General features: G+C 39.1%; 1 protein-coding gene across 1 annotated transcript in view; it reads right to left on the bottom strand.

Moving 5' to 3' along the window:
- Positions 1-4,020: 4,020 nt before the first annotated feature.
- Mb21d2 (Mab-21 domain containing 2) overlaps positions 4,021-25,924 on the bottom strand; it is a 106,525-nt gene continuing 84,621 nt past the window's right edge. Inside the window, exon 2 of the mRNA XM_074073514.1 lies at positions 4,021-6,884. Coding sequence (XP_073929615.1) covers positions 5,620-6,884 — 1,265 coding nt within the window. The 3' untranslated portion in view covers positions 4,021-5,619. The remainder of the gene's footprint in view (positions 6,885-25,924) is intronic.

Genomic DNA, 25,924 nt, shown 5'->3' with positions numbered 1-25,924 from the left:
CAGACGATAAAATTTGTTCTAAATAGTAAGCATAGATTCCAATAAGAAAGGTATGGTGACATAATAGAAATTTTTTAATCTTTGAAATAAGCAAATGGGATCTATCTCTGGCTCTGCCCTGCTACTTAATTACCTTTGTAACTTTGAACAAGTTACCTAATTTGTAAGTCTTAAAGTTTACACTTACTGTGTTTAGAGTTTTGTGGTTCTTAAATAGGCTTGTGAATGTAGAGACTCAAACAGGACCTATATTAACAGATATCCAATAAATGCTTGCTGTGCCCACTGTATATGTTGGTGCAATTTAAAAAGATTTTAATGATGTTCTGTTAAAATGAATACTTCAGGTGTGTAACTGATGAATTTATAGATCAAAAATTGATAGTTTTGAAGAAAGAGGCAATCTTAGATTGTAAAAGCCAGAGAGGAAAAGAACAACTCTTCCAATTCTACATTTCATAAATAAGGAAGCAAAATCAAAGAAACCAGTTTTTTCCTTTACTCACTTTTAGCTTCCTTTATCCTCCGTGACTGTGGGAACAGAACACATCAAGTGACAAATATAGCACTGCACCCTTACCAAAGTCTCATGAAGAGTCCATTCATTCTAGAAAGAGGGAAAATGGCCCAAACATTCTCATCTGAGCTGCCATTTCATATTAAGGCTAAATGTGTTTTTAAAGATCTTGGAACAATAGTGTTTTTACTTGGTGATTAATATTTGACTCTTCTGAAATTTCTTGATTATTCTTAAGCACACAGACCCAGTCACATAGTCTCTCTGATTGCTGAGATTGAACTGTGGATAAAAACTGTCAACTCAAATTTAGACACACTAAATCATATAAAAATTTTGTGACATATAGGAATTGGTGGTTTATAAAACATGTTACTTTCAAATGTATTACAAACAAGATAATACTATAAACATAACTACTGTAGTTAAATTATTAAATCTTGTTTAACCTGTTTTCTTTAAAAAATATTTTCCAACCAACAAGGTAGAATTCTAGACATGTAAATAATTACCCATTGGTGAATACTAAAAAATGTTTACATCATAAATTATTTGCCAATTGAAGAAATTATAGTGTAAGCAGTACATTTTTTAAATTAGCTATTTTATTCAAGGGGGAGCATTGATTACATCAATTTAATCATTTAAAACTACATTTGTACTTGCCTGTTATTAATAAAGGAGCAGTGAGTAATGCCTATTCTTTTGTTAGTGTAAGTAATAGAGCTCCATTTAATGACAAAGAGTTTGCTGTCCTCATCAGAAGATGAGTGAAAAGTCAGTCTTTCCTCGGCCCCTACTAATGGCCAGATGGGAAGTGAAACACCCAGATTAAAAGCCCTCAATGGAAGAGATTCTGGCGAGAGCTTATTGAGATAGAAGTCCAGGTATGATAGTCTATTTTCTGTTGATATAGCAATAATACTAAAAAATGGGTACTTTATTTTGAAAAGATGTTTATTTAGTTCTCAGCTTTAGAGACTGAAAATCTAAGATCTAGCAGCCTCCTCTGTTTGGCCTTCAGTGAGGGTCCCCTTGGCTGTCACAATATGACAAATGGCATCATGGCAGGAGTACATGTGAGAAGAAATGACATGGAAGACAGGAAGCCAAAGGCCAGGGACGGGGCCAGTCTTGTTTTTTTATAACAATGCACTTTTGCCAGAAGCCATTCTGTCCAGCATTAGTCCCTTCCAAGGGCAGCACCCCTAGTGACCTAATTATCTCCCACTAGGCCCCATCTCTTAAAGGTCACACTACCTCTCAGTCCCATCACATTGGGAACCAGGCCTTGAGCACATGGAACCCTGAGAAACAAACCTCACCAAAACCATAGCAGGTACCTTCTCCAGAGACCCTCACAGAGGTATTGTTGCTGCAGGAATCACCCAGGAGTCCAGCAGCAGCTGATAAGCACATTCCTCCTTTCCTTCCCAACAGCCCCACTGGATGCTGAATTCCAAGTCAGGAAATTTTTCTCAGCAAGTCAATAATCTGATCCAAAACAACCAATATCTAGTTGTGGCCAGTTTTCTCAGGAAGTGTTACAAAAGTCACTCCAAGGAAACCTCCAATTGATGACAGGAAAGTGTGTGTGTGTGTGTGTGTGTGTGTGTAGGGAGTGGTGCAGAAGTGAGTAGGGGCTCTTAAATTAGCCCCAGAAGCCACCTCCCCTTTTCTCACACTTCTTCCCAAAAGTAAATTAGCCATATACCAATTGCCTCTCATTTTCTCAGATTATTCTTCACAGTAACTGTATTTTTTAAGTGGTTGATCCTGATTGGCTCCATCTACTGTGACTCCAACCCTTAGTAACATCTTTGGATCTCCATTTCAGAAGAGAAAAGCAGAGGGCAGAGAAAGGAATAGAGCAGAGAACAGTCTACTCTCAAGATAGATGAAGCCAGGTCCTATGAAAGTACTGAAAGCCTGTGTAGTAACAGTTTGTAAATCCCTTAAATCAAAATAGCAAACAAAATAAAAACATACATACATAATGTTAAAATTATGACTCCAACCTTAAGATATTTTATATTGTAGTTAAAATACAAGTGATTTTAACCAATCTTTTGGGCTTCAGAAGGACAGATTGGTAAGTAAATCAATGATTTAAGTTTTAGAAAACGAAAGGTATCAAACTAACATCTCATTTCTACTCACCCTTGACCTAATAGTATCTTAGGTTTATGCTACCTGATAGCACATAATAAAAAACAAAAAAACAACAAAAATATCAGCCAGGCACCTGTGGCTCATACCTATAATCCTAGTCACTCAGGAGGCAGACATCAGGAAGATTGCGGTTCAAGGCCACCAGGACAAATAGTTTACAAGACCCTATCTGGAAAATACCCAACCCAAACAAAGAACTGGTAAGTGGCTCAAATGGTAGAGTGCCTGCCTAGCAAGTGTGAGTCCCTGATTTGAAGCACCAGTGCTGCCAAAAAGAAACAAACAAAACCCCCAAATAACAAAACGATCTATGTGCTTGGCTATTATGTCTGTAATAAAATTTATGTGAAAACATAACCTTTAAAATATGGAAAACATTGCTAGCTGTATTTGATACACCAATTCTGAGCAACTTATGGCAATTTATATTTGACTTTAGAGCAACAGCTGTTTGAATATACTTGCTACATCTGTAGTATATAAAAATTAAGTTTAACCTGTAAATTATAACACGATGGCCAAAGTAAAATTAATTTCAACAGAATTTGGCAAATGCAGTTATTATTTACAGAGGCTATGTTTTGGAATTAATTAAATCAGATAGCATATACCTCTTCTTAGATAAAATCCATGGGTATCCTTAATACCTATCCCCAGGCAGGGGGGTTGGGAGGAAGAAACACACATCCACTACAATGGTTTATAGTTTGGTAGACCAATTTAAAATAATTTTACAAATTGAACCAAAGCCAAATTAGCTAAACTAATTAGTCTGACTAGAGAATCCAGTAGAAGAGGCCTCAGAGTTGGGGTGCAGGTGGGGTCTGATAGCTTATAACTTTTATTTCCATTTCTCCATAGTACCATCCAATGTCAACTTCATGCTAAGGTTGACTCTAGTCATGACTGTGTGATAGTTATTAGTAGCAATAAAAGCCAAATGTTTCCACCTCCATAGCCAGGGGATGTATTTGCTTCTGCCCCAGCATTCTAACCCAGAACACTGTGCATGTGACACTAGAGCTGCTGACATCCTAAATCCCTCATTAATATTTGTGGTCAAAGAAATGATGGTTTGTGCCAAGTGACTTTTACAATCAGGAGGCATATCTGGAGGTGGAAGCAAATCATTTACTAAGAAGGCCATACATTATCTGAAGGATAAGCACATACTAGCAGGAAAACCAGAAGAAAGGGATGAATGAATACTAAATGCTCACTATGTGGACTTCTGATCTGAATGACCATGGTTGTATTTACTGAAAATTAATGTTAGTATTACTAATAGGACAATAATTTTGAGATTACAAAATCTCAAAAGCAGTAACAACAAAACAACAAAACTCCAAGGCCAGTATGTTTCTTTTTTTTATTATTACCTTTGCATTTGACTTAAGATTGCTGAATAATTTCATTTTCATTTATAAGCATTACATTAATTCCCATGCAAATACCCAAGACCATATATGCCTAATTCCAATGGCCAAAATCCAACCTATAAGTTTGGACATTCAAGACCAAAACCAGTATGTTGCTTGACTTTTCCAATAGTAAAAATCATGAATGTCCTTTGGGAGATTAGCAGGCTCTCCGACCCCTTGAACACCAGTTTGCCATGAGTCCATATCAAAATAGGGAGCCAATGCCTTGCAGTACCTAAACCTGGCAAGAAATTTCATTCATGAAGAAATGACACCTCCATTCCAATGCCACTACCCACAGATTCTTCCTGGTTCCTGCTTTTGGACAGATCTGGTATCTTCAATTGGGGGATAATAAATTCTTCCTGCTTGTTTTCCTCAAAAATCTCATGAGAAGTAAAGGAAGTTTATTAAAACAAAACAAAACAAATAAAAAAAAAAAACTTTACCTCTGGAATTCCAAAAAGAAATAAATACAAAGACTCCTACTTAATCAAGTATGTATCTTCCCCAGCTTTACAGAGAGTCAATGAACAGATATAAAGCTTTAAAAATTTCTCTGAGTAACACAGGAACTAGGAATATCAAAGAGGGCAAAACAGGACCCCACAATCAAAGGAGAACTAAACAAATGCAAAGAATCATTCTATTGACCGAGAGAAATGGGCTAAATGAAAATATGACAGCATTTCAAGAGTGGATGTTAATTTATACTGAAACACACATTTCAACTGACAATGGCAAAGAATTCATTAGTGCAAATAACAATTATAATGGTATGTTCTTTTATAGGATTTAAATAAGGCTTCAAATAATTACACACTCTAAAACTAACATTTGGAAACCTTAATTCTGCTTGGAAAGCTATCAAACGCACTCTCCAAACCATCCAATGTTCGCTTATTTGAGAACAATTACATTCAAAGAAGTTGCTCCAAAACACAATTTGTGGCATTATTACTTTCAAAGTTTACATTGTTTGGTGGAAAAGGGGGAAGGTACTCTGGCTGAAGAAAGAAAGCCAGCCAACATGCCAAGTAGTTCCCAGGTTCAGATTCTCAAATATCCATAGTGGTGAAGACTTAATAGAAAAATAAAGAGAAAAACAAAACAAAAAACAGGGAATTCTGAAGTGTCAGAAAGAGATTTGTTTCCCAAGACCCATTAACAAATTTGCACCAAGTATGAAACAGAAAAAAAGCAAAGGATTTGTGGGCATTTTCATCTATGGCTCAAGTTCTCCTTAAAAATAACATTAACAAATTATTAAACAAAACTATGTAACAATAACTACAAAACGTAAACAGCAAATTCAGAGGCAGAATATGAAATAGTAAGATACTGTTTCAGAGCCTGCACCATCCTGCAGAACCAGGAAACATAAAATTTGTTCTTAACAAATCCAATCTACACTGGATATGTAAAAAACAGGACAGAATCACAAGCCACACTATATGTTATGAGAGGTTTTAGAAGAGGGTGGGGGAGAGGTGTGTGTCAGCAAAAGACTCAAAAAAATTTATCATCAATTCTGAAATGGGGCCTTGTGACATCATCAGGGTTAATAAAGACCGAGATGGACTTCCCCGGATTCTCAGTCACTAGCTGCTGCAGTTTTTTAGCCAGTCGGTCATCAGGCTGGTTGGGGTCCCCTCCGTCAGACTGCGGGGAGGGGATGCTGGTGGTGCTGCCTCGCCGCTGGAGCTCCAGCGTCAGTCGGTTGGCTGCCTTGACGTGCTCGATGGCGGTGCGCAAGTGTTCTGCGGGATCCGAGCGGACAGAGGAGAGCTTTCGGGCATGGAGCATGACCGTCTCCTCCGACAGGTGCTCCAGCATGTTGCACTGAGGGATGAAATAATTGGGGCACATCTTGTTGACCAGACAGTGCTGCAGGTCATCAATGAGGCCCAGCAAAAAGTGGGCTGCATAGTCTTCTTGAGCCAAGTAGTTGGCAGGAAGTCTGTCGCACGCCCAGAGCATCATGCTCCGCAGATGATAGGGACTTATAGCCTTGGGCCGGGACAGGAGTTTAATGATGATGGCTTTGCAGGCCTGGTAAGCCTGCATGAGACTGCTAGAGATGCACTTCTTCAATTGCACCTCACTCCTGGCAAAAGAGAGCCGCCATTCATTGTCCTTCTTACCCTTGTAGGAGCAAGCAGGCACCAAATAAAACCCACTGATGACCTCTTCCTCGGTAATTTTCCCATCCCAAAAATGGTTCTCCATAAGCCAGCTTTGGGCCACTGCAGGCCAACCTTTGAAAGATACAACAGGGACGATGTCATACAACATGCGACTGCTCCCCACGCCCAGAATGATGGAGATGATGGTCCCATTTTTTTCTACTTTTTCCACCTTTGGCATCCCTCGCTGGGGCTTCTTCTGTATCTCTGATAGGACAATGCTGATGGAGTCATAGAACCAGTCGGCCACTTTGGTGGGGGAGAAGAAGTAGTTGGTAGCGCCACTGATGTGGTCTACAATGGTGCAGCAGTCTTTCCATTTACTGATTGTCCCCTCATCAAAAAGCCGAAGGCTCAGCCAGGAGTGGCACAAGGCTGAGTGGCGCATATCGAGTGTCACAGGCTGATTACGGTCATGCAGCTTTAGGGCTGGCACCAAAAGGGTAAAGTCCATGTCATAGTCAGTGCCCCGGGCATAGACGTTCAGCTCATCTAAGTCCAGGTCCACCACACCTTCCCGGACTCCTCCAGAGAGCAACAGGTACTCATTAGCCACCGGAAGTTTTTGGTCCAGCTTTTGCACCATTCCTAGAAACAAAAAGAGAAAACACTATTATTGCAAGCACAGACACAAGAGTCTCATGCCTTAATATAGAATACTCTGACCTTCCAAGAGCCAAAATTCACCACCAGTACAAACCAGATCTCAGACTGCCACACACACACACACACACACACACACACACACACACACACACAGCTAACAATACTTTGTTCTTTCTCACCAGTTCTAGAATCAACCCTTTCCCATGTGGAAGAATTATGATACATTTTTTTTCATTTACAGTGAAAAGCAGTATAATTTTCAGTTTAAACTAGGGTTCCTCTTCCTCCAGTCGCTGCCTCAATTAATTGTATTGCCATCTACTTAGTCACTCAGGCCGAAAGTGCCAATAAAGTTCAACTCTCCTTTGCCTTTCTACTGTAAAATTATATCTGTATACCTTCTCACCACCTTTCCTGTTCTCTGTTCTGCCTGACTATGAGGTCAGCTCCTTTTTGACTTCTGCTAAAACAGTCTCACTCCCCCCAAGTCTCCTGCTCACTTAAAGCTTTTCTCTGAACAAGCAGTTCTCAATGTGGGCTGCAGACACTTTGAACAGGCAATGAGGTCCTGACTCTTTTTACAATAACACTAACACTTTATTCAAACTTTTTGCTGTGTCCAAACTTCTGGGAGCATACAAAAGCAACAGGAGGGTATAACTGCCAGTGCCTTAGCACTAGTTGAGGCAGTGGTGCAAAACATCAAGCAGAGGATTCTTTACTACTACCATGCACTAGCAATTAAGACACAGCAATCCAAGGATGGGGATGTAGCTCCGTGGTTGAGCACTTATCTAGCATGCACAAGGCCCTTGGTTTATTTCCCAGCACCACAAACACATGAATAAATAAATTAAAATCCAGTTTCACGTAGAACACCTGCCTACCAAGCACTCACAACCCTGAGTTCAAATCCCAGTAGAAAAAAAAAGGAAAAAATCCAGTTTCCTCAAGAAAATCCTCGATGAAGAAAAATGATTCATTTTATTAGATCTCAATCTCTGAGCAACAAGAGAGACTACGTCTTCCTCATCTGTGATGAGATGGGAAGTAACCAGAAGTTCTCATTCTGAAACTTGGGAGCTGTTTTCAGGAAAAGCTCTCCTGTAACTGAGTTGCCACTGTGAGGTAAATTAGCTGCTGTGTTCAAAGAGCACCACTGTCAAGTTAAAGAACTATTTTTTAAATTATGGCTATCTAAATTTGGGTATTTGGGATCCATTTTCTCTAAAACTGAACAAAGTTAAGTCTGGTTTCAAGAAAACACCTGACATTTATTGCCAATGATAAGATTGAAGCTTTCAAGATAAAATAAACTTTAGAAAACCCATATTCTGCACCATGTGCTTGAGATCTTCCCAAATTATATACATCTCTGACAAGATTGGTGGTGATATTGACAAATGTGACTCTGATGAGTCTGTGAGTCCTCTGAGGCTGAGAACCATGTCTCAAATGTGTACTACACATGTAAACAGTCTGTGTGTTGGCACACAACTGAAGCTATGATAAGAGAATGAACAAACAGAATTAACATAAGTGCATAAAGGTTAGATTTAAATGACTGTTCCACAAAAAATACAAATTTACCTTTCCTATTTTTTTATTATGTGCTTACTTATATATCATTAACAAACTATAAGCATCACTCGTTGTAATTTAACAGATTTTCCCAAAAGTTCACAAAGAACTATTGCAAACTAGTATTCCAATATTCCCTGCAATCACATTTCACTGTTCACAGAACAAATCTCAAAGCAAATAAGTAAACAGTTGCTGTGGCTTGAATACAGTTTATTGCCCCAAAACTCATGTCACAGTCTAATCTCCTCTGTGAAGTATTTAGAGGGTAGAAACTTAATATGACTTTGGGGTTCAGAGGTGGGGCATTTAGGAGATAATTAGGATTAGATCTTCAGGGTGGAGCCCTGAATACTGGTGGCTTTATCAGAAGAAAGAAAGTGACAACAGGAGATATGCATTCGAGATGCCTGTGACCACACAATGCCAGCACTTGGCTAACAAGCCATCATCAGACATAGCCCTCAACTTTGAACCTTCAGAACTGTAAACTCAAACAGCCCTTTCTTTATCACTTACTCAGTCTGTGGTATTGTGCTATCAACAACTGAAAACAGACTAAGAAAACCAGAGGCATGTGCTTTAGCATCATTATGGTTACAGACTGAGCGTTTATGCACCTCGCCCCCCCCCCCAGATTTTCATGTTGAGATCCTAAATTTCAAGGTGATGGTATTAGGAGGTAGGATTTGGTAGAGGATTAGATTGTGAGGGTGGAGCTTTTATGAATGAGCTTAGTCTCTTATAAAAGGGACCCCAGGGAGCTTCCTTACTCCTTTCACTATGTGAGGACACAGTGAGAAGATGGCTGTTGTTGAACCAGGAAGCAGCCCCTCACCATATAAAATCTGTTGGTCCCTTGATCTAGGGCTCCCCAGCCTCCAAAACTGTAAGAAATAAATTCCTGTTGTTTATAAGCCACCTAGTGTTTGATACCTTGGTACAACAGCCTATATGAACTAACATAAATTTCAAAATTTAACAATCATTTATAAAACTGTGTTTCTTTTCATTCTTTAAAATCCTATTTTGCACACCACATTAACCATGAAAAAGTATTTTATTTAGAATCATTTCCTTCCATAAAGATAGGAATGTGGCAAGCTATCACTTTCTTTTTAAAACCCCCAATAAGTTATACAACATGACATAGTCAACAATTCATCAGAAAAAGAACCTAGCATGCCTGAATACTTGGGCTGTTTTTCTCACCACCTGTGCTATCTTGATGCCTCTCCAATAAAGAATTTGTCCCAACAGCTGGTAGTGAAATCCCTAAGTACTGTCTCAGCTGCAAAAAAGCTGCCTTAACCAAGGTGATGCCCTATGGTTGGGGTAGGGATTGGGGGTACACATCCAGTACCTGATCTGTAAGGAAGTGCCCCATTCAGGATACCATGAAGAGGCATTTGAACTCAGAAGAGTTCCTGGCAAGGTCAGCAGATGCTGGGCCTGCAGGGAAACTCAACTTTTCCATGTTCCTTAAATATATGTAACTCCAGCTTAGTGGTTGCTTCCTGAGGAACCCAAGCTAAGATACTACATACTGTCCAAGCAAACACAACCTCCACTATAAAGAAGGCAAAGAAAACTCATTTTTCTTCTTAAAGTGGGTTTTCAAAGCCAAACTTACCAATCAGCTTTGAAAGTTATCATAAACATCAAGAACCATTTCTCAATTGTCATCATGTTTCAATACTGACCTCATCCTTACAGTGTAAGAAATACCACCCAAAGTTTTACTCAGGTTTCAAAGAAGGTTGTGGAAATCATTTTCATTATTTTATGGACTCACATATAGGCTCAGTTGCTTTCAAAGGAGTACATTTGATAATGAAATAATTTATGCTCCATTATTTCAAGCTCTCTTTCCTTCTAGCATTTGAAGAGACATAAATATACATAAAAAAGGAAAATGATGTAGGAGGTGAATTCAACTACAAAAAACTTTTCTAAATGTCACAATGTACCTCCAATACAACAAAATAAAATAATAATTTTCTTTTTTTAAAAAGTGAGATGCTGTGCTACAGTTAGTAGATAAGGTCTGAAACAAAGTGCTTTTTATTTGAATACATCGTTGCCTCCTCTTAGGTATAAACAGCTCACAAAGTTCTTTTTGTCCTTTTGCTGTAGACAAGAGCAAACTGGTCCGGAGCATGCCAACACAGATTGTGTACACAATCAGTCATTTATATACTGGCAATCTAATGGTGATTTTTCTACAAAAAATGTCACTGAATTTTGCCTGGGATTGTCACAACTTTGGGTAGTTCTTGGTGAGAAATAGCTAAAAACTCCCTTCTGCCCTCTGCTGGATTAAAGAAGTTTTGATCTATTTTCACCTGCTAGAATATATGCTAGAACACTACTGTCAGTGATAAAACACATTCTTTTCTACCAACTGCTGCTTATGCACCTAGTTTAAATGCTTACCCTTCTTTCTATAGAGCCAATATGAAGTATTTGGTTAAATGCTAGTATCCAAGAGTTAGGGTAATTTTAGACACTTCTTATTCCGTTTAAAATGCAGAAAGAATTTAGCAGCAGAGAGAATATTGCAGAGGCTTATTTAGGAAGCTCCTGGAAACTAGACACAAAGCCTAAGGCCACATTATTCCGGGAGCTAATCCCCCGTGACATCTGCAATTCCATTTAGCCTCCTTGAGCCATTCAGCCTGTAGTTTTATAAATGATTTGTAATGTAAACTGGAACCTTCTCCAGTATTATACAAGCCCAAACATCCTCTTGAAAACTCTCCTAGGCTAAGTTTAAGTGAAAATGAGCTGACATCAGCTATCATGGCAGATGGGTTGCCATGCAACAAAACCAGCCAGGGGCTGGGAGAGAACAAGACAGAGGAGGGGAAAAATCTCAGCTGCACACTTGGGCTTGTAGGAACCAGTTCCAACAAGTGCCCCTCTGAAGGGATTCAAGGGATTTGGGATAATCAGGGGAGGGTAAGATTAAGTGACTCTGGCCATTTAGTTATTACTTACCTTATCCAGAGCCAGGAGTGGGAATAGAGAGAAGTTGCACACACACCACTGAGCATGTCAATGGCAGCGAAAAGGATGGGTAAAGAAATAGCCTATTCCCCTGGGTGCATCTCTTTTCAGGGAAGCACTGGCATATGTGTGCTCTTAAAAAAAAAAAATCTGAAGCAAAATTGCCTCTCTCTAATTCTCCGCTCCCTGGGTTCAATTTATTTCGGAGTTTCTACTTCCTAAGACCTTAATATTAGTCTTAAATATAGAGGCTGGAGCCTGGAATTTAAAGAATGGTCTCCCTGTCATCCCCTTAGTTCATTGCTGAATATTTTCAGAACATTAAGAAAAAAAGAAAACTATGCCCCTGTGTCCTAGTCAATAAAGCTTTATCATATTCTATTGAATTCAAATTACTAACCTCCATCGTTTAAATACGTAACACCAGAATTTCTTTCTTACAGTATTGGAGTTTGAACTCAGGGCATGTGCTCCTCCTATCTCCACCTCCCGAGTAGCTGGGATTACAGACATGCACCATAATGCCTGGCTTATTTTTGAGATAGGATCTCACTATCTCTTTACCCTGGCTGGCCTCAAACTCCTGATCCTACTATTTCTGCCTTCTATGTAGTTAGGACCATGGGTGTGTGCCACAATTCCTGTTCATAATATCAGAATCTTAGTATCAGAGTAAAAGACCCAAGTCTCATCATAGGCCCAGTTTAATAAATACTAGGGAGTTAAGTGACATCAGTATACTTTTACACATTTCTCTAAAGCACATACAGAGACACACACAAACATTTATGTGAGAGGAAGGTAGAACCATAAGAGAGCTAAAATTTTTACTCTTTGCAATTATAGTTACAAACTTAGATAAATTTTTACTTCTACATATCTTTAACTACTATACATACATATAAAAGATCTCTATGTGTAATCTCAATAATATTCATGGTTTCATATAAAAGAGTAATTTCTTTCTAGGCCACACATCACATCAGTAACAAATAGTGCCTCGTTATGGTAGTGATTCTCAATGTACAGAGTGGGAAGATGTTGACAAAGTCCTCTGCAATTCTGGTGCATCCTCTAGGACAACAGTGTCCTCAGTTGATAATAAATAATATATGACATTCCTATAAGATATTATGATTTGTGCATCAGAGGAGGAAATAGTTTTGTCAAGCCTAACTCACATTCTGAAACAATCCTGAGGGGTAGGCAAGGCCACTTTTTCCTAAGAAAGTCACTATCTATAGGCTTTTTAATTATCCTAATTTGGTTTTAGCATTTTCCTCATTCATGCCCAGAAATTATCTGTCTGAATCCCTCACTGCACAGGTGGAAAACACTAAGGTTCAGAGAGGAAAAGTAACTCATTTCTGGTCGCACAGCAAGAGTGAGAAATGGAGAGCATTGCCTTCTTCCCACATTTGCTGCAAAGATCAGAGTGGCGAGTACACACTGCCCTTCCTGATCCAACTAGACATGAATGCAGACTGGCGGGCAAGGAAAGGAGCAGAGATCTCAGGCAACGTGTCAGCTTTGTGCTTTCACTGGTCAAAGATTTACTATGACCCTGGACAAGCCACAGATGATATCTGACCAACAACATTTATCATGGAGAAGATCTGTCTTGGGAAACGACCTTAGCATTCTCAAATAAAAAGACAGCAGGCATTGGAATCACTTTCCAGTTTTTCAATAATTTCCCAAGCAATCATCAATATCCACAATTACAGTGATATGTTTTTAAGTCAAAGAGGCAGCTTTATTTTGCATCATTCCTAGGACAACTGCATATAGTTTTATTTAACCCTTTAGCAGACTGCTTAATTCAGACACAGTAATGGTGATGTCCTGGTAAGCAGAATGCATATGGCAACAGGACTGATTCAAACGATGCCTCTGCAAAGTCCTCCTTAGCCTTTCCTCATTTGGACACTGATATGTGTGCAAGAATAGGACTCAGAGTAAGAGGCTTGGGCTGAGATCCTGAGTTTGTCATTTATTATTTAAATGAGCTTGTCACGTTATGCAACTCCTCTGAGCTTTCAATTTCTTATCTAAACAGATAAATAAAACCGTCTTTATAAGACTTATAGGAACTATTTAAGCAGATAATAGATATTTAGTTCATTTTTCCCATATGTACTTCCCTTTTTCTACTATGCATAAGCCTAGAATAGCAAATGACATTTATTCCACAGAGTTGTGTTGAAGAGTTAATTAAATGAGATAATTTATCTAAGGCACATACAAAGCATACAACATGTTAGATGAAAGGAAATGAATGGGTCAGTGCCTCTGCTGGCTGTACCAAGACTGCCGCTGGCCCAGGGACACTTCCTTGGGTGCATACAATGTGGGGCACTGCACACAGCTTGGCAAGCAGAGGTTAGACTGGATTCCAGTCCTTTCCTGTTCTCTTACTCAGGTGCTCTGTGGGATGAACAGCTTGTGCACCTTTCACCTTTGGAGGCCTGAACTGAGCTCCTTTGTGAGCATTTCGACACCTACAGTAGCAGTGTGCTGGATTCACAGCATACTTTCCCCCATAAATCAGGAAATGGTAGAAAGCATTTGACTCAATATGCATGTATGAAAATGTCACAATGAAACACTATTTTGTACAATTAGTACATACTAAGAAAAATGTTAAAAAGAAAGAAAGAAAGCATTTGGCACATTAACTGGCAAAGTTGTTCAAGAAAGGAAAGACATTGTCATTGGCAACAGTCTATAAACTCTCAGGTTAGGGTTTTATTACCGCATGGTGAGAACAGGCTAGACACTGGAATCAGAAAACCACTGCCTGTTGATTATACCTTTAGTTTCAGTCAACTTCAATATCTCACTGACTATAACCTGGGATCACAGAATTTGCTCCAAATGGAATATTGTCAGCATGTGTATAAAGTCCTTTACTAACAGTCAAAAAGTCAGGTAGAAAGAAACACCTCTCTAATCTTTCATTATTTTCCTTCTCAATAATTAAAACTTGGAGAATGATGAAGGGAGTGAATTTAACTAAGAAATATTGTAAGCACTTTTGTAAATGTCACAATGCACCCCCAATACAACAATAATATGGTTTATAAAAAAATTTAAAACTGGGACTGGAGCTATGGCATAGTGGTAGAGCACCTACCTAGACAGAGCGAGGCCCTGAGTTCAAACCTTAGTACTGCAAGCAAATAAATAAATAAATAAAGTAAAATAAAATAAAACAAAACTGAAGTTCTAAAACACAGTGGGCTTTATCAGTGTCCACAAAGCTACTTTAGATGGAATGAGCTAGACCTGGATTCTGGCCCAACTCATTCATGAACAAGATTAAGCACTCTAGGCCTCAGTTTCTTTAAAGGAACCCAACAAGTTTGTTGGATGGCCATGGGAAAATTCACACCAAATTTATGGTGTATGGCCTGTTATTTATTTGGCACTCAATAAATGAGGGGTTCTAGACACCTGTGTGCACACAATATATTACCAATATATTTTCCCCATAGAATAGACTCTTCCCTTTCTTTCTTTTCACTTCTATGGATAGTTTAAAAACATGATTTCTGCCACTCAGAACTTAGTGGCAAGACTCAAAAGAGGGTGGGTCTTATCAGTTCCACCTAGCAACTTCACACACCCAGAGCAGAGGATGAAAACTACAGGCTGACCATTTACAAGTGTTCATTCTGCAAGTCTCATTCATTTATCTATCTATCTATCTATCTATCTATCTATCTATCTATCTATCTATCATCTACCTATTTATTTACAGTATGGGTTTGAACTCGGGGCCATGTGCCTGCAAGGCAAGTGCTGTGCCACTTGTGCTACATCCATCCCTTTTTGCCTTGGTTATTTTTTCAGAGATGATTTGTGTTTTTGCCTAGGGGCCAGCCTCAGACCATGACCTTCCTAACTATTCCTCCCATGTAGGTAGGATGATAGGTATTCACCACCACATATGGAAATGGAATCATGATCTTCCCAATCTCTGTAGAAGTTTCATTCTTGAAAGAGAAACAATGCAAGTAAAAAGCAATAGTAATGTCAATGTGGCATCAAATGGCTACATAAGGATACGAGGTTGTTATCAGTGATGATCACAGTAACTTTCTTCTGCTCTGCAGAAGAGTCAATAAGCCCGTGATGGAGACATTCAAAATTAAGTCAATTGTACCCCATCACCTCTGCCTGTGACCCAGCTGAGTCTAGGTTCCATTCCTCTTCATTTGTGGTTGTTTGTACAAACTACCTCATTACTGTGAAATGGGAAAGCTGGGGTTATTGGGGAGGAAGGAGTTTATATTTCACAAAAATAATAAGGTAAGCCAAGTGCAGGAAATTGCACTTGGATAGAGAAAGGACTCAGAATTATGGTTTCATTTATTTGTGCATGGGATGCATAAGTGTTCATGCTTCCCATGAGTCAATATTGTGCTAGATACTGAAGATGCAAAGGTGAGGAGAAACACAGAGTCCCTACTGCAGAAAGCTTATTTAGTGAGAAAGCCAGATATTAATGGTATCAACCAGGACACACGAGGCTGTGCTAAGTAACAAACCTAATATCTCAGGATTCAGATTAACATTTTCTTTCCATTGCACTACAAGACCATTTAGGGTAAACTGGGGCTCTTCTTTCCTTAATCCAGGACCCAGGTATAGGAAGCAACTCCTATCTAGAACTGGAGGAAAGAAAGCTCTGGACATCAATTCCCAGCAGTTAAGAGCTTTGTCTAGAAATGATACATGACATTCACAAATCATTGGCCAAAATGGTTTCTACCCAACTGCAGGAAGAAAGTATGATTCTGCCCATGCTTGGAAGGTGGAGAACAAGAAATATTTGATCAGCCATGTGAACAGCTCCCACACTGATCAAATAATCACACACTAATGAATATATAATTATAAACTGAGATAATAACACTGAAAGGAATGAACAAAGGACATAACCAAAACAAGAGGAAGAGGAGATATGAAAACTGTTTAGCCTGGAGATTAGAAAATTCAAAAAGCCATGTGATGACTTCAAATATTTGATGAGTTTTTGTTTTTACAGTACAGGGGATTAAACTCAGGGCCTTGCACTTGCTAGGCTGGTTCTCTACCACTTGAGCCACACTTCTAGTCCTTTTTGCTTTAGTTAGTTGCTAGATAGGGTCTCACACTTTTGCCAGGGTTGGCCTCAAACTTCAAAACTTTCAAGTAGCTAGGATTACAGGTACACATCACTACACCCAGTCCTTGATGAGCTGTCTTAATACAGAAGAAATAAACTTCACCTATGTGATTCCAAGGTGTAGAAAGTACAGAGATAAAACTTAAGTCTAAGGTTATAAATGGAAGACCTGTCTATCCAGCACAATTTCCTAACAATGCTGCCTGTGAAAGCAGTTATCTTTCCTGCCTCAAGAGCTAATCAATGACAATATTCAACAAGGTTGAAAACTGAACATGCAAACATGTGACAGAGTCTGAGTATAGATGTCTCCCGAGGTGGCTGCCCATCCCAAGAGCCTGCTACTAAAGATCCACAACTATGTTGACTCCAATAGCCACCTGTAACCACCCAGAGTGGGCCGCAGTAGCAGTGGCAGAAAGATATCGGGGAGCACTATGCTCAAATGCTGGATACTTCTCTCCTCTCTCATTTGGTTTATGTGGTGTCATTTCTAATGTGCAGCCCACCTGCTGTCACATCCTCTACCAACCCTTGCCAAATTTACAGAGAGAGCATGGTACTAGTAATGACACAGAGAACAGCAAAAGAAGGGTTGAATTGCTACAGCATGTTCTTGAAGTATGTACACCTCGCCCTAAAGGGTCTCTAGGAAGAGCACTCACCTTTCTTGGTGTGTGCAATAGCGTATATATAGGCTGCATGCTTTATATTCAATCCTCCTGACACTTGGAAGGAGGTAGCTATTCCCATTTCACAGATGAGGAAATCAAGATACAGCCAAGTAAACTGTTCCTGGTCATAAGCACTGAGCTGGGATCAAAATCAGGTTGATTCCACACTCCTCACTACTTCGTGCTACTTTCCAACATTAAAGGAGCTCTCCTAGGAGATTAAACCATGTAATATCTCCAGACCTTTAAAACTGTGATTTAAAACACTATAGGAAACAGTAAGAAGTTTATTTCTCTATCCAAAAATGAAACAAATTTTATATTAGAAAAAAATGATTTCTAAAGCAAATAAAAAGTGATTTCAACCTGTCCCTGGAATCAAGTATGTGAGGAAAGCTGGGTCAAGGAGCATAGGAAGACATGATTATAAATACCTTTGAAGAAAGAATATCTAGTACTGTGACACATAGGGTGTGTGTGTGTGTGTGTGTGTGTGTGTGTGTGTATGTGTGTGTGTGACACTTAGCCCTTTAACAGTTCTCAGAGAACTTTTCACGAATGTTTTAATCACATCTTCCTTGGGATTCCTTCAGGCCTCAAAGACAAAGTCTGAAAATGTCCCCACATGTTCGGATGCATAGCTGAATTTACTTATTTTCACCCAACAGCAGAGCCTTGATTTTAAGAAGTTCCCAAGTTTCCTCTCCTTGACTAAGGAGAGAGGTGAAGGGTGGCCAGGAATATGATCTCTAAAAGCTAACCACGGAGCCAGAAATGCTTATTAAGCTCTGAAGTAAGAAAGTCATTTTCCTTTGTGAGCACCACCTTATCTGACACAGTCACATCTCTTCATATAAAACTCAGTTTTGGAAGGGGAAAAAAAAAAGCCAGGAAGAATTCAAAGAGCCTGAAATCAAAGATTTCATGTTCCTTGTGACCCAGCTGCCTAAGCAAATATGTCATTGTTTGTTACAAAGGGACCCTATTGTAGATGTGGCCCACATTCTGCACTCAGAGGGGTTATATTAGCTTAAAATGAGGCTCAATTTATATAAAGAAGACTTCTCTAAAGAATTTTAAAACCACAATTGGGTAGCCAAAGATCTTGTCTTAAAATTAGCTCACTTGAGAAATTTTCAAATATAGACAATTGTGGAGGTAAAAGTATGAATCACCATGTACCCATTACCAACCTCCAAAATTGTGTTTCTCATTCTAGTATCATTTGACTCTCCATTTTCCTACTACAATATTTTAAAGTTTATCTCAGATATCATATGGTTTCACCCGTAAACACTTCAAAGTGTTTTCCTACATGATAAAGACCTTTTCAAGACTATCACCAGCCTTTATACAGCTAAGCAAAATTAATAACAATTGTGTGTAATTGTCACTACACACTTCACTTGATTTTTGATTTTCCTAACATGTATGAAGACATGACTATAATGTGTACGTGTATGTATGAGAGAGAGAGAGAGAGAGAGAGAGAGAGAGATTGATTACTGACACATTGCCCTGTGTCCCTAGCCTGCCCCCGTGTTCACTTAGAGGTTGACAGCTTCCCTCCTCCAACACCAGAGACTGCTCCAGCCACCACCAGAAAGTAGGGAGTTTGCAGATTTGACACCCAGAGGCCAATCTCTGTCTTAATTTCTCTACTCCCTCACACTTGCTTCTTAGGATCATCTCCCAAACGAATGAAGACAAAGTGATACTTATTTCTGAAATTGTGTGTGTGAGCATGTGTGTGTACACAATGCACACTTGTACACAGCAGAAATAGACCTCATCAGTGCTAATAATTCTTGATGAAATGACAACACCTCAAGTGTACAATTGCCATGAGAATAGAAGGATAAGCCAATGATGGTGAGTTACTTATTATTTTCCACAGTGATACAGTTCTCCAGCCCTGTGAGATCAGCAAGCTTATTTTCCAAAGTGTTTATAGTTAGCATCTATTTACTACTATCTGTTAGTTTGTGGATATTCCAATTCTCATCACCCAAAGGACACTTAAAAACTTCTGGTTTTGGAGAACTGGACAGAGGTGAAAATTCATACATTCCTAGGTATTGGTCTTTCTTCCTGAAATTATTACATAAATAATAGGGTCAAAAAAGTAGGTATCCCAGCTTCCCAGTTTACTTTTGGAACCAAACTTCAGAGCAGAACTTACTCAAATGCCTTATTTATCTATAAGGCATTTGCAAACCAAATTCAAAGACAAAAACATTTTTTTCAGTCTCAGTTTGAGATTAGTCTTTCTCTGTTCCTCTAAAATATATAGAAAGAACTCCAAATGACATCTCCATCCAGTGACCTTTAGTCCATACTTTCTTTAGTGTAGTGCTTACACTAACAATAAGTTATTTGCTTACCTGTTGGTGTCCCACTGTCTGATGACCTGTGTATCTCCTAACCTAACACAACAGAAGTAAACTGAATATGGGATGGCTTGGAATAAACTCTATCTTTATAAAGGATGAAATTGTCAGGTGATATATTAAACAGTGTCAGTGGGACACTGCTATTCAGAGACTTGATAAGAAATTCCAGTTTCTATGTCTCTAAGCAAGGGGATCATGTCACACACTCAGAAGAGATGGAAGGCTGATGCTAGGATCCTGCTAATGAGTTGACCACAAGCTATACCACAACTACACAGAGGCAGCTATTCTTGTTCTGTGAAATTCAGCTCTAGGACATTTTCCAAAACACTAATATTCAGCCAACAACCTTAGCAATGACGTAGGATAAAAAGTACTACATAATTACTGTGTGATCTAAGTTCAAAATCCACTATCTAGGTGTTTTGTTTGTTTTTTTTTTTAAGTATGGCCATGCATTTTTCTTTGATATGCAAGTATACAACCTGGATAGTCTTCTTGTTAAGCAATTCCCAGTACCTGCCAGGAGAGGGCACCCACATTGCACTCAGGCACTGACTTTCTAGCTAAGCTCCAAAATCACCATATCCTAGAATGAAAGGCTGGGAAAACAGAACCATCACACTGGACCTGTCTGCACTAGACACCATCTACTGATTACTAACTCTGCCTTTTAGTTCCCTGGAGAATACTTCCATCTAAGTTTAGCCAAAGCCGAGAGACACTTTGTCTGGGCAGGCACATGGCACAGAGTTTCATCTTGCATTTCCTGAAACCAAGATTTTTTTTTTTAAAGGACAAAGTTTGAGGTGCCAGGATAAAGGAGATTCTGAGAAAGCAGAGGAAAGGGTCCTTGATGTTACAAAGTGGAGGCACTACCCTTTCAACGATATTTCATTGTGAATGCAAATAAATAAATGCATAAAGATTTTAGGAGCCCAGATGACTAATCACAGGAAATTAGTTGTTCATCTGGATTCAATCAACAAATAATCAAAACAAACATTGCCACATATTGTATGATGCTTTACAGTTGCCAGAAAGTGGCCATGGATCCTTCCTCATTTATGTCAACGATGAATCTCTGAAGAGCAGTACAATTCTTATTGAGCAGGTGTGGAAGCTGTCTTTGGGCAGATACACAATTAGCCAAGACAAGTGTACAAAATACTCACCTGGCTCTTTGACTTCAACTAGATTAAAAACTAATCTGACCACACACAAGTATTTTGAAGGAAGGAGGGAGGGAGAGAGGGAGGGAGGGAGGGAGGGAAGAAGGAAGGAAGGAAAGGGGAGAAGGAAGGAAAATGAATGTGTTATTTGGGTTGTTTACTAAGTTGTTGATTTGTTGGTTGCAACATGGGCAAAAAGGGAAATGGCTCAAAGGTAAAGCTTGCTCTAGTAGGTGCCTCTATAGATGGTAAAGGTAGGGATTTGTTATGCCTAGACTGGCTGGGTTATAAACAATATGCCCATCTTCCCTTTCTAAACAGGGGAAGAAACAGATACCATTATTGGAAAATAGCTTGTCTTTAAGTGTCAGTATTCAAGTACTTAATAGCTATTAATCCATTTTCCATATTATTTATCAATAATAAATTTATTAATAATTTTAATATGGAAAATAGCTAATAAACCTTTTGCCTATATTGTTATCTTCATTTAAATAATGTAACCTTATAAATACTAACATTCCCAAGCTAGTTTCCAAACAAAGTAAGAGCACCCTAAAAACCTATTTAAAAATGATAACGACTCAGTTATTGTCTTACAAGTTTTTCCACTGTGTAAATCTGTAATGTTTCATATACACCTATGCTTACAATATACAGAAAGACTGAGGAATCAAAGTTTTCAAGAAAAACAGTAGTAGAAAAGAATTACTTATAGCTCAAAAGACTAATTAAGAGCAAAATCTACTTGGGAGACATAATTTTCTACTTGATAATTACTTTCAATATCTGGGTAAAAACACTTTATTGTTTGAGCTTGAAATCATTAAAATTTATTTTTAAAGGGTGTGGAATAAAAAAGTAATAGAGGAGGTAAATTCAATCAAAGTACATCATTCGCATATATACAAACATTATAATGAAATCCCTTTGTACAATTAATATATGTTAATTTTTCAAAGTAGTCAGCCAAAACCCTAGGTGGAGGCTGAAATGTGCAGTTTAAAAGCTCAGGTAGACCAACTGAAAGATGGAAGAGGGCTGTGATATTTTTAAATCCCTATCTGCTCAAAAAAGAAGGAAAAGTGAAGGACAAAGTCGAAAGGTCAGTCTTTCAACGCTGAAGTAGGGAAGTTATATTTTGAGAGGTGGCTTCTTTTTCTTATTTTACCCCAACCATCTAAAAATAAAGAAAGAGTCTATGGATAAAAAGTAGCACTCACTATTCTAGCCAGAAATCAACAACTAAAATGGTAGCTCTTTGGTGAGAAATAAGTATTTGTTTTCACTTCTTAGTACTGAAGGATGTCATCTGAATCAGCTGCAAATTCTGTAACTCTTGTACTTCAGGGAATGAAATTTAAGCTGCACATGTGTTCCCCACACAAAGAATGAAGAAGTCAGATTACTGGAGCTTGGATCGACTTGCAAGGTTAGTTCTGTCAGGGTTCAGATCATGTGAGAACAGAATTGCAAAGTTCCTAATCCTCCACCCAGAGCTCTCTCCATTCCACACGGGGAATCTCAGACCGGAGGGTGCATTAAACATTGGGTCTCCACATCTCAGTCCAGGAAGACTGGAGCATGATTTCCCCAGAGACACATGTGTTTTAAACTATCAATGTTGAAATGCTTTTAAAAACTGAGACTTCTGCTGCCTCAGTCCCTCAATTTCAAAGGAGAAAATTTAATTGCATGGAATCAGAAAGGTGTTTACTGCCCCAGCAAGTCTAAAATTCTGAAGAGCTAAGAGTAGGTATTCATTAAATCAGGAAAGATACAACTTGGCCTTTTTGGAAACATGACTGTAATTGAGGGTCAGGAAAAAACAGCAGGTCTCGTCCCTCACACCTGGGGGATTCATTCACATCACTAACTTCCTAGCCCTTCATTTTCCTTTGAAAGAAAAAGATGTGCTTTTGCTAAGATACCTGCTAGTTGTTTTTTCCTACCTTATCTCCCATCACTTACAAGAGACAGGCAAATTTTTGTCTTCTATGCTATCATAAGCATAGACAAATTAATTGTGCCATCAGCTGAGAATCCTTAAGGACAACTGGCAAAACACACTACCCTTTACTTGGGTGTGTATATGTGGGTCAATGAGTATTGAGTGAGAGGTAGATTGGATGCAGAGCCATAAACCTGTGGTGACAGGCACAATTATAGCTCAGCTCTTGAAACCAAAGATGGCACAGTTTGAATGGTCTGAATACAGGTGTAGAATTTCCAAAGCTATCAATTGTCCTGGAGCTGAATCCAGACACAATGGATTAAATACAGACGTCCATATTCACATTATGTCCCTTCCAAAAATGCAGTTACATTAGACTTTATAGTTTAAGTGAGAAAAAGACTCAAGGACAAGCTTTCTTTTAAAATATGGTGCCTGCTTCAGAAGAGTCATTCATGGACACAAATCCAGGTGTAGTGTGATTGTGAGATTCAGAAACCCAATTTTAAGATAGTGACAAAAATGACACACACCCAAGTCTTGTTATAAGAGCAACTTTCAGACAGAAAAAAAAATCCCTAATTCCAGGGCTGGTGGAGTGACTCAAGTGGCAGAGAGCCTGCCTAGAAAATGTGAGGCCCTGCATTCAAACCTCAGTACCACCAAAAATTTTTAAAATTCGAAAATAAAATTTAAAACTATGATTTCAGTCTAAAAAGGGAAAGAAATCCTCCAGCAAAACCATGTGAAGATTTCAGTTTTCCCACTAGAGGGCATACCTTCCTAATTTTTCTTTACAGTTGTACTGGCTCCTCCCAAGTAAGGGGAGGAAAAAGACCTGAAGGTTGGATGTAAAATTTCAAAACTCACACCAGATTTGATTGATATGCTTTCAAAATGAAACAGAATACAGTGCTTCATACTTATGAGTCTCGAGAGCCCCCATGCTGTATACAGTAATCCTATTGTAATGGTGCTTTTAAGTGGCAAGTAATGTGGGTTGAATGAATAAAATCTCACAACTCTGTCAGCTTTATAAGGTCAGAAAACATTTTTAATGAAACCACAATGCACCTGGAAAGTAGGAAGGAAGGAGGGAGAAGGGAAAGAGACAGATTACCAATTTGTGTGGGTCTTATTATCTTAATACCATTGTTTCGACTTTCTGGTGAAAAGAAAGATGAGGAAATGTAAAATCTGGGTTAGTGCATGCATTCTGTCTCTCACCACAGTGGTTCTTCTGGAGAACCACAGTTTGCTGTGCCTGGACCCCCAGAGTGTCTGATTCAGTAGATCTGGAGCTGGGATGGGAATTTGCATTTCTAATAGGCTCTCTGCTGGTCCAGAGGGCACTTTGAGAAATACTGGCTTAATCACAACACTGGCTTACCATACCTCCTGCTTGGACTTCACCTACCCCTTACCATCACTCAGCATCAGCAGCAAAGAGGTTTCTTAGGTGGCTCAAGTGGTATAGTAGCCTGCCTGGCAAGCTCAAGGCTATGAGTTCAAACCCCAGTATGGCCAAAGGAGCTTTTGAAGGACAGACTCCAGTCATATCATCTGCATGCAGGAAATCTGTGGGTGGTGCCCCCATTCCTGAGATCAAGGTTGAGCTCTGGGCCAGCCTCATTTCAATCCTCTGACCTGATCCCTTATGTGCCTCATAGGTTCCTGCCTTCCCCAAAACAAGCTGGCCCCCAAATATGCCCTGGGCATCCCAGCCCCTAGTATTTTCTCACTCTTTCTCTTTGCCTCCACAATCATACATAGTATTTCCTTTTTCTCTTTGCATGATATTTGATTAACTTGATATTTTATAATGTACACAGCATGACTTGTATTACAGCTCTCTGAGTTCATTCTCATGTCACAAAAAACCACGAGTTTGAATTTCTCTCTCTCTCTCCCCCACCCCTCTCTCCTCTCCTTCCTTTCTTCCTGGTGGTACTAGGGTTTGAACTAAGGGCTTCATAACTTGAGCATACCTCCAGCACTTTTTGCTCCGGTTATTTTGGAGATGTGGTCTTGCTGTTTGTCCAGACAGGCTTGGACCTCAGTCTTCCAATTTTAAGCTTCCTACTCGGATAACAAGTATGTGTCAGTCACTACACCCAGCTTTTTATTCCTGTTGAGATGGGGTTTCACAAACTTTTGTCCGGGCTGGCCTGAAACTGTGATCCTCCTGATATCAGCCTCCCACATAGTGGGACAAGCATGTACCACTGCACCCAGCTCTTGGTTGAAGTGGGATCTCATTAACTTTTTTTGGTTTTAGCCTGGGCTGGCCTCAAACCACAATCCTCTAATCTCAGCCTCTCAAGTAGCTGGGATTACTTGAGACACCAAAGACCACATGAACCACAGACACCAAGGACCAGGATGAAGGCTATTCACCTGTGTCCCCCCTGTGTTCTTTGGACATTGGCCACTGAGATGCAGAAACAGTCTGTCCTATTACAGAATATGTCTCTATAACATGAACTAGCTTATGTAGAACTGACAAACAGAAGAACTATATCAGCATAATAAAAGTAGCACAGGTTTCATGTGCAATTTTCCTAGAATGTTAGTATTTTGTACAGCCAAGGAACAGCAGCTAAACAAAACGTACTCAAATATAGCGGAACATAGCAGCCCACAGGGAGAATGAGGCTCATGCTTGCCTTGGCTCAGACTGACATGTGGTCTGTCATTTTTTATTACTTTCTATGATTTTACTGCATTTTACCCTTGTCACCAATTTTCAACAACTTAATCCCTTTTCTTACAACCCTTTTCCTGAAGCCACTTTCAACCTTTATTTTAAAGACAAAGTCCTATTTCTTTATTTCTTATTATTGCTACTTGTTTTTGTTAATGTTCTGATTTTAAATATAAATAAGTTTTGAGTGACCTACTCATACCCCTGTTTTTCCATGTTGTTTTTGGAAAAGCATTTGGGGGAGATTTTTAGGAAATACCTAGACTAGTGCTCCATTTAACTAGGAATAAAAAGCAGTCACTGTTCTTAAATGAATGATCACAAAGTCCCTCAAATGCAATTCCCTGGACTGTCAATTGTTC

Source organism: Castor canadensis, chromosome 5 (genome assembly GCF_047511655.1).
Source record: "Castor canadensis chromosome 5, mCasCan1.hap1v2, whole genome shotgun sequence".
NCBI classification, from domain to species: Eukaryota; Metazoa; Chordata; class Mammalia; order Rodentia; family Castoridae; genus Castor; species Castor canadensis.
Note: the sequence above shows the minus strand (reverse complement) of the source record. Positions and strands in the feature narration are given on the sequence as shown.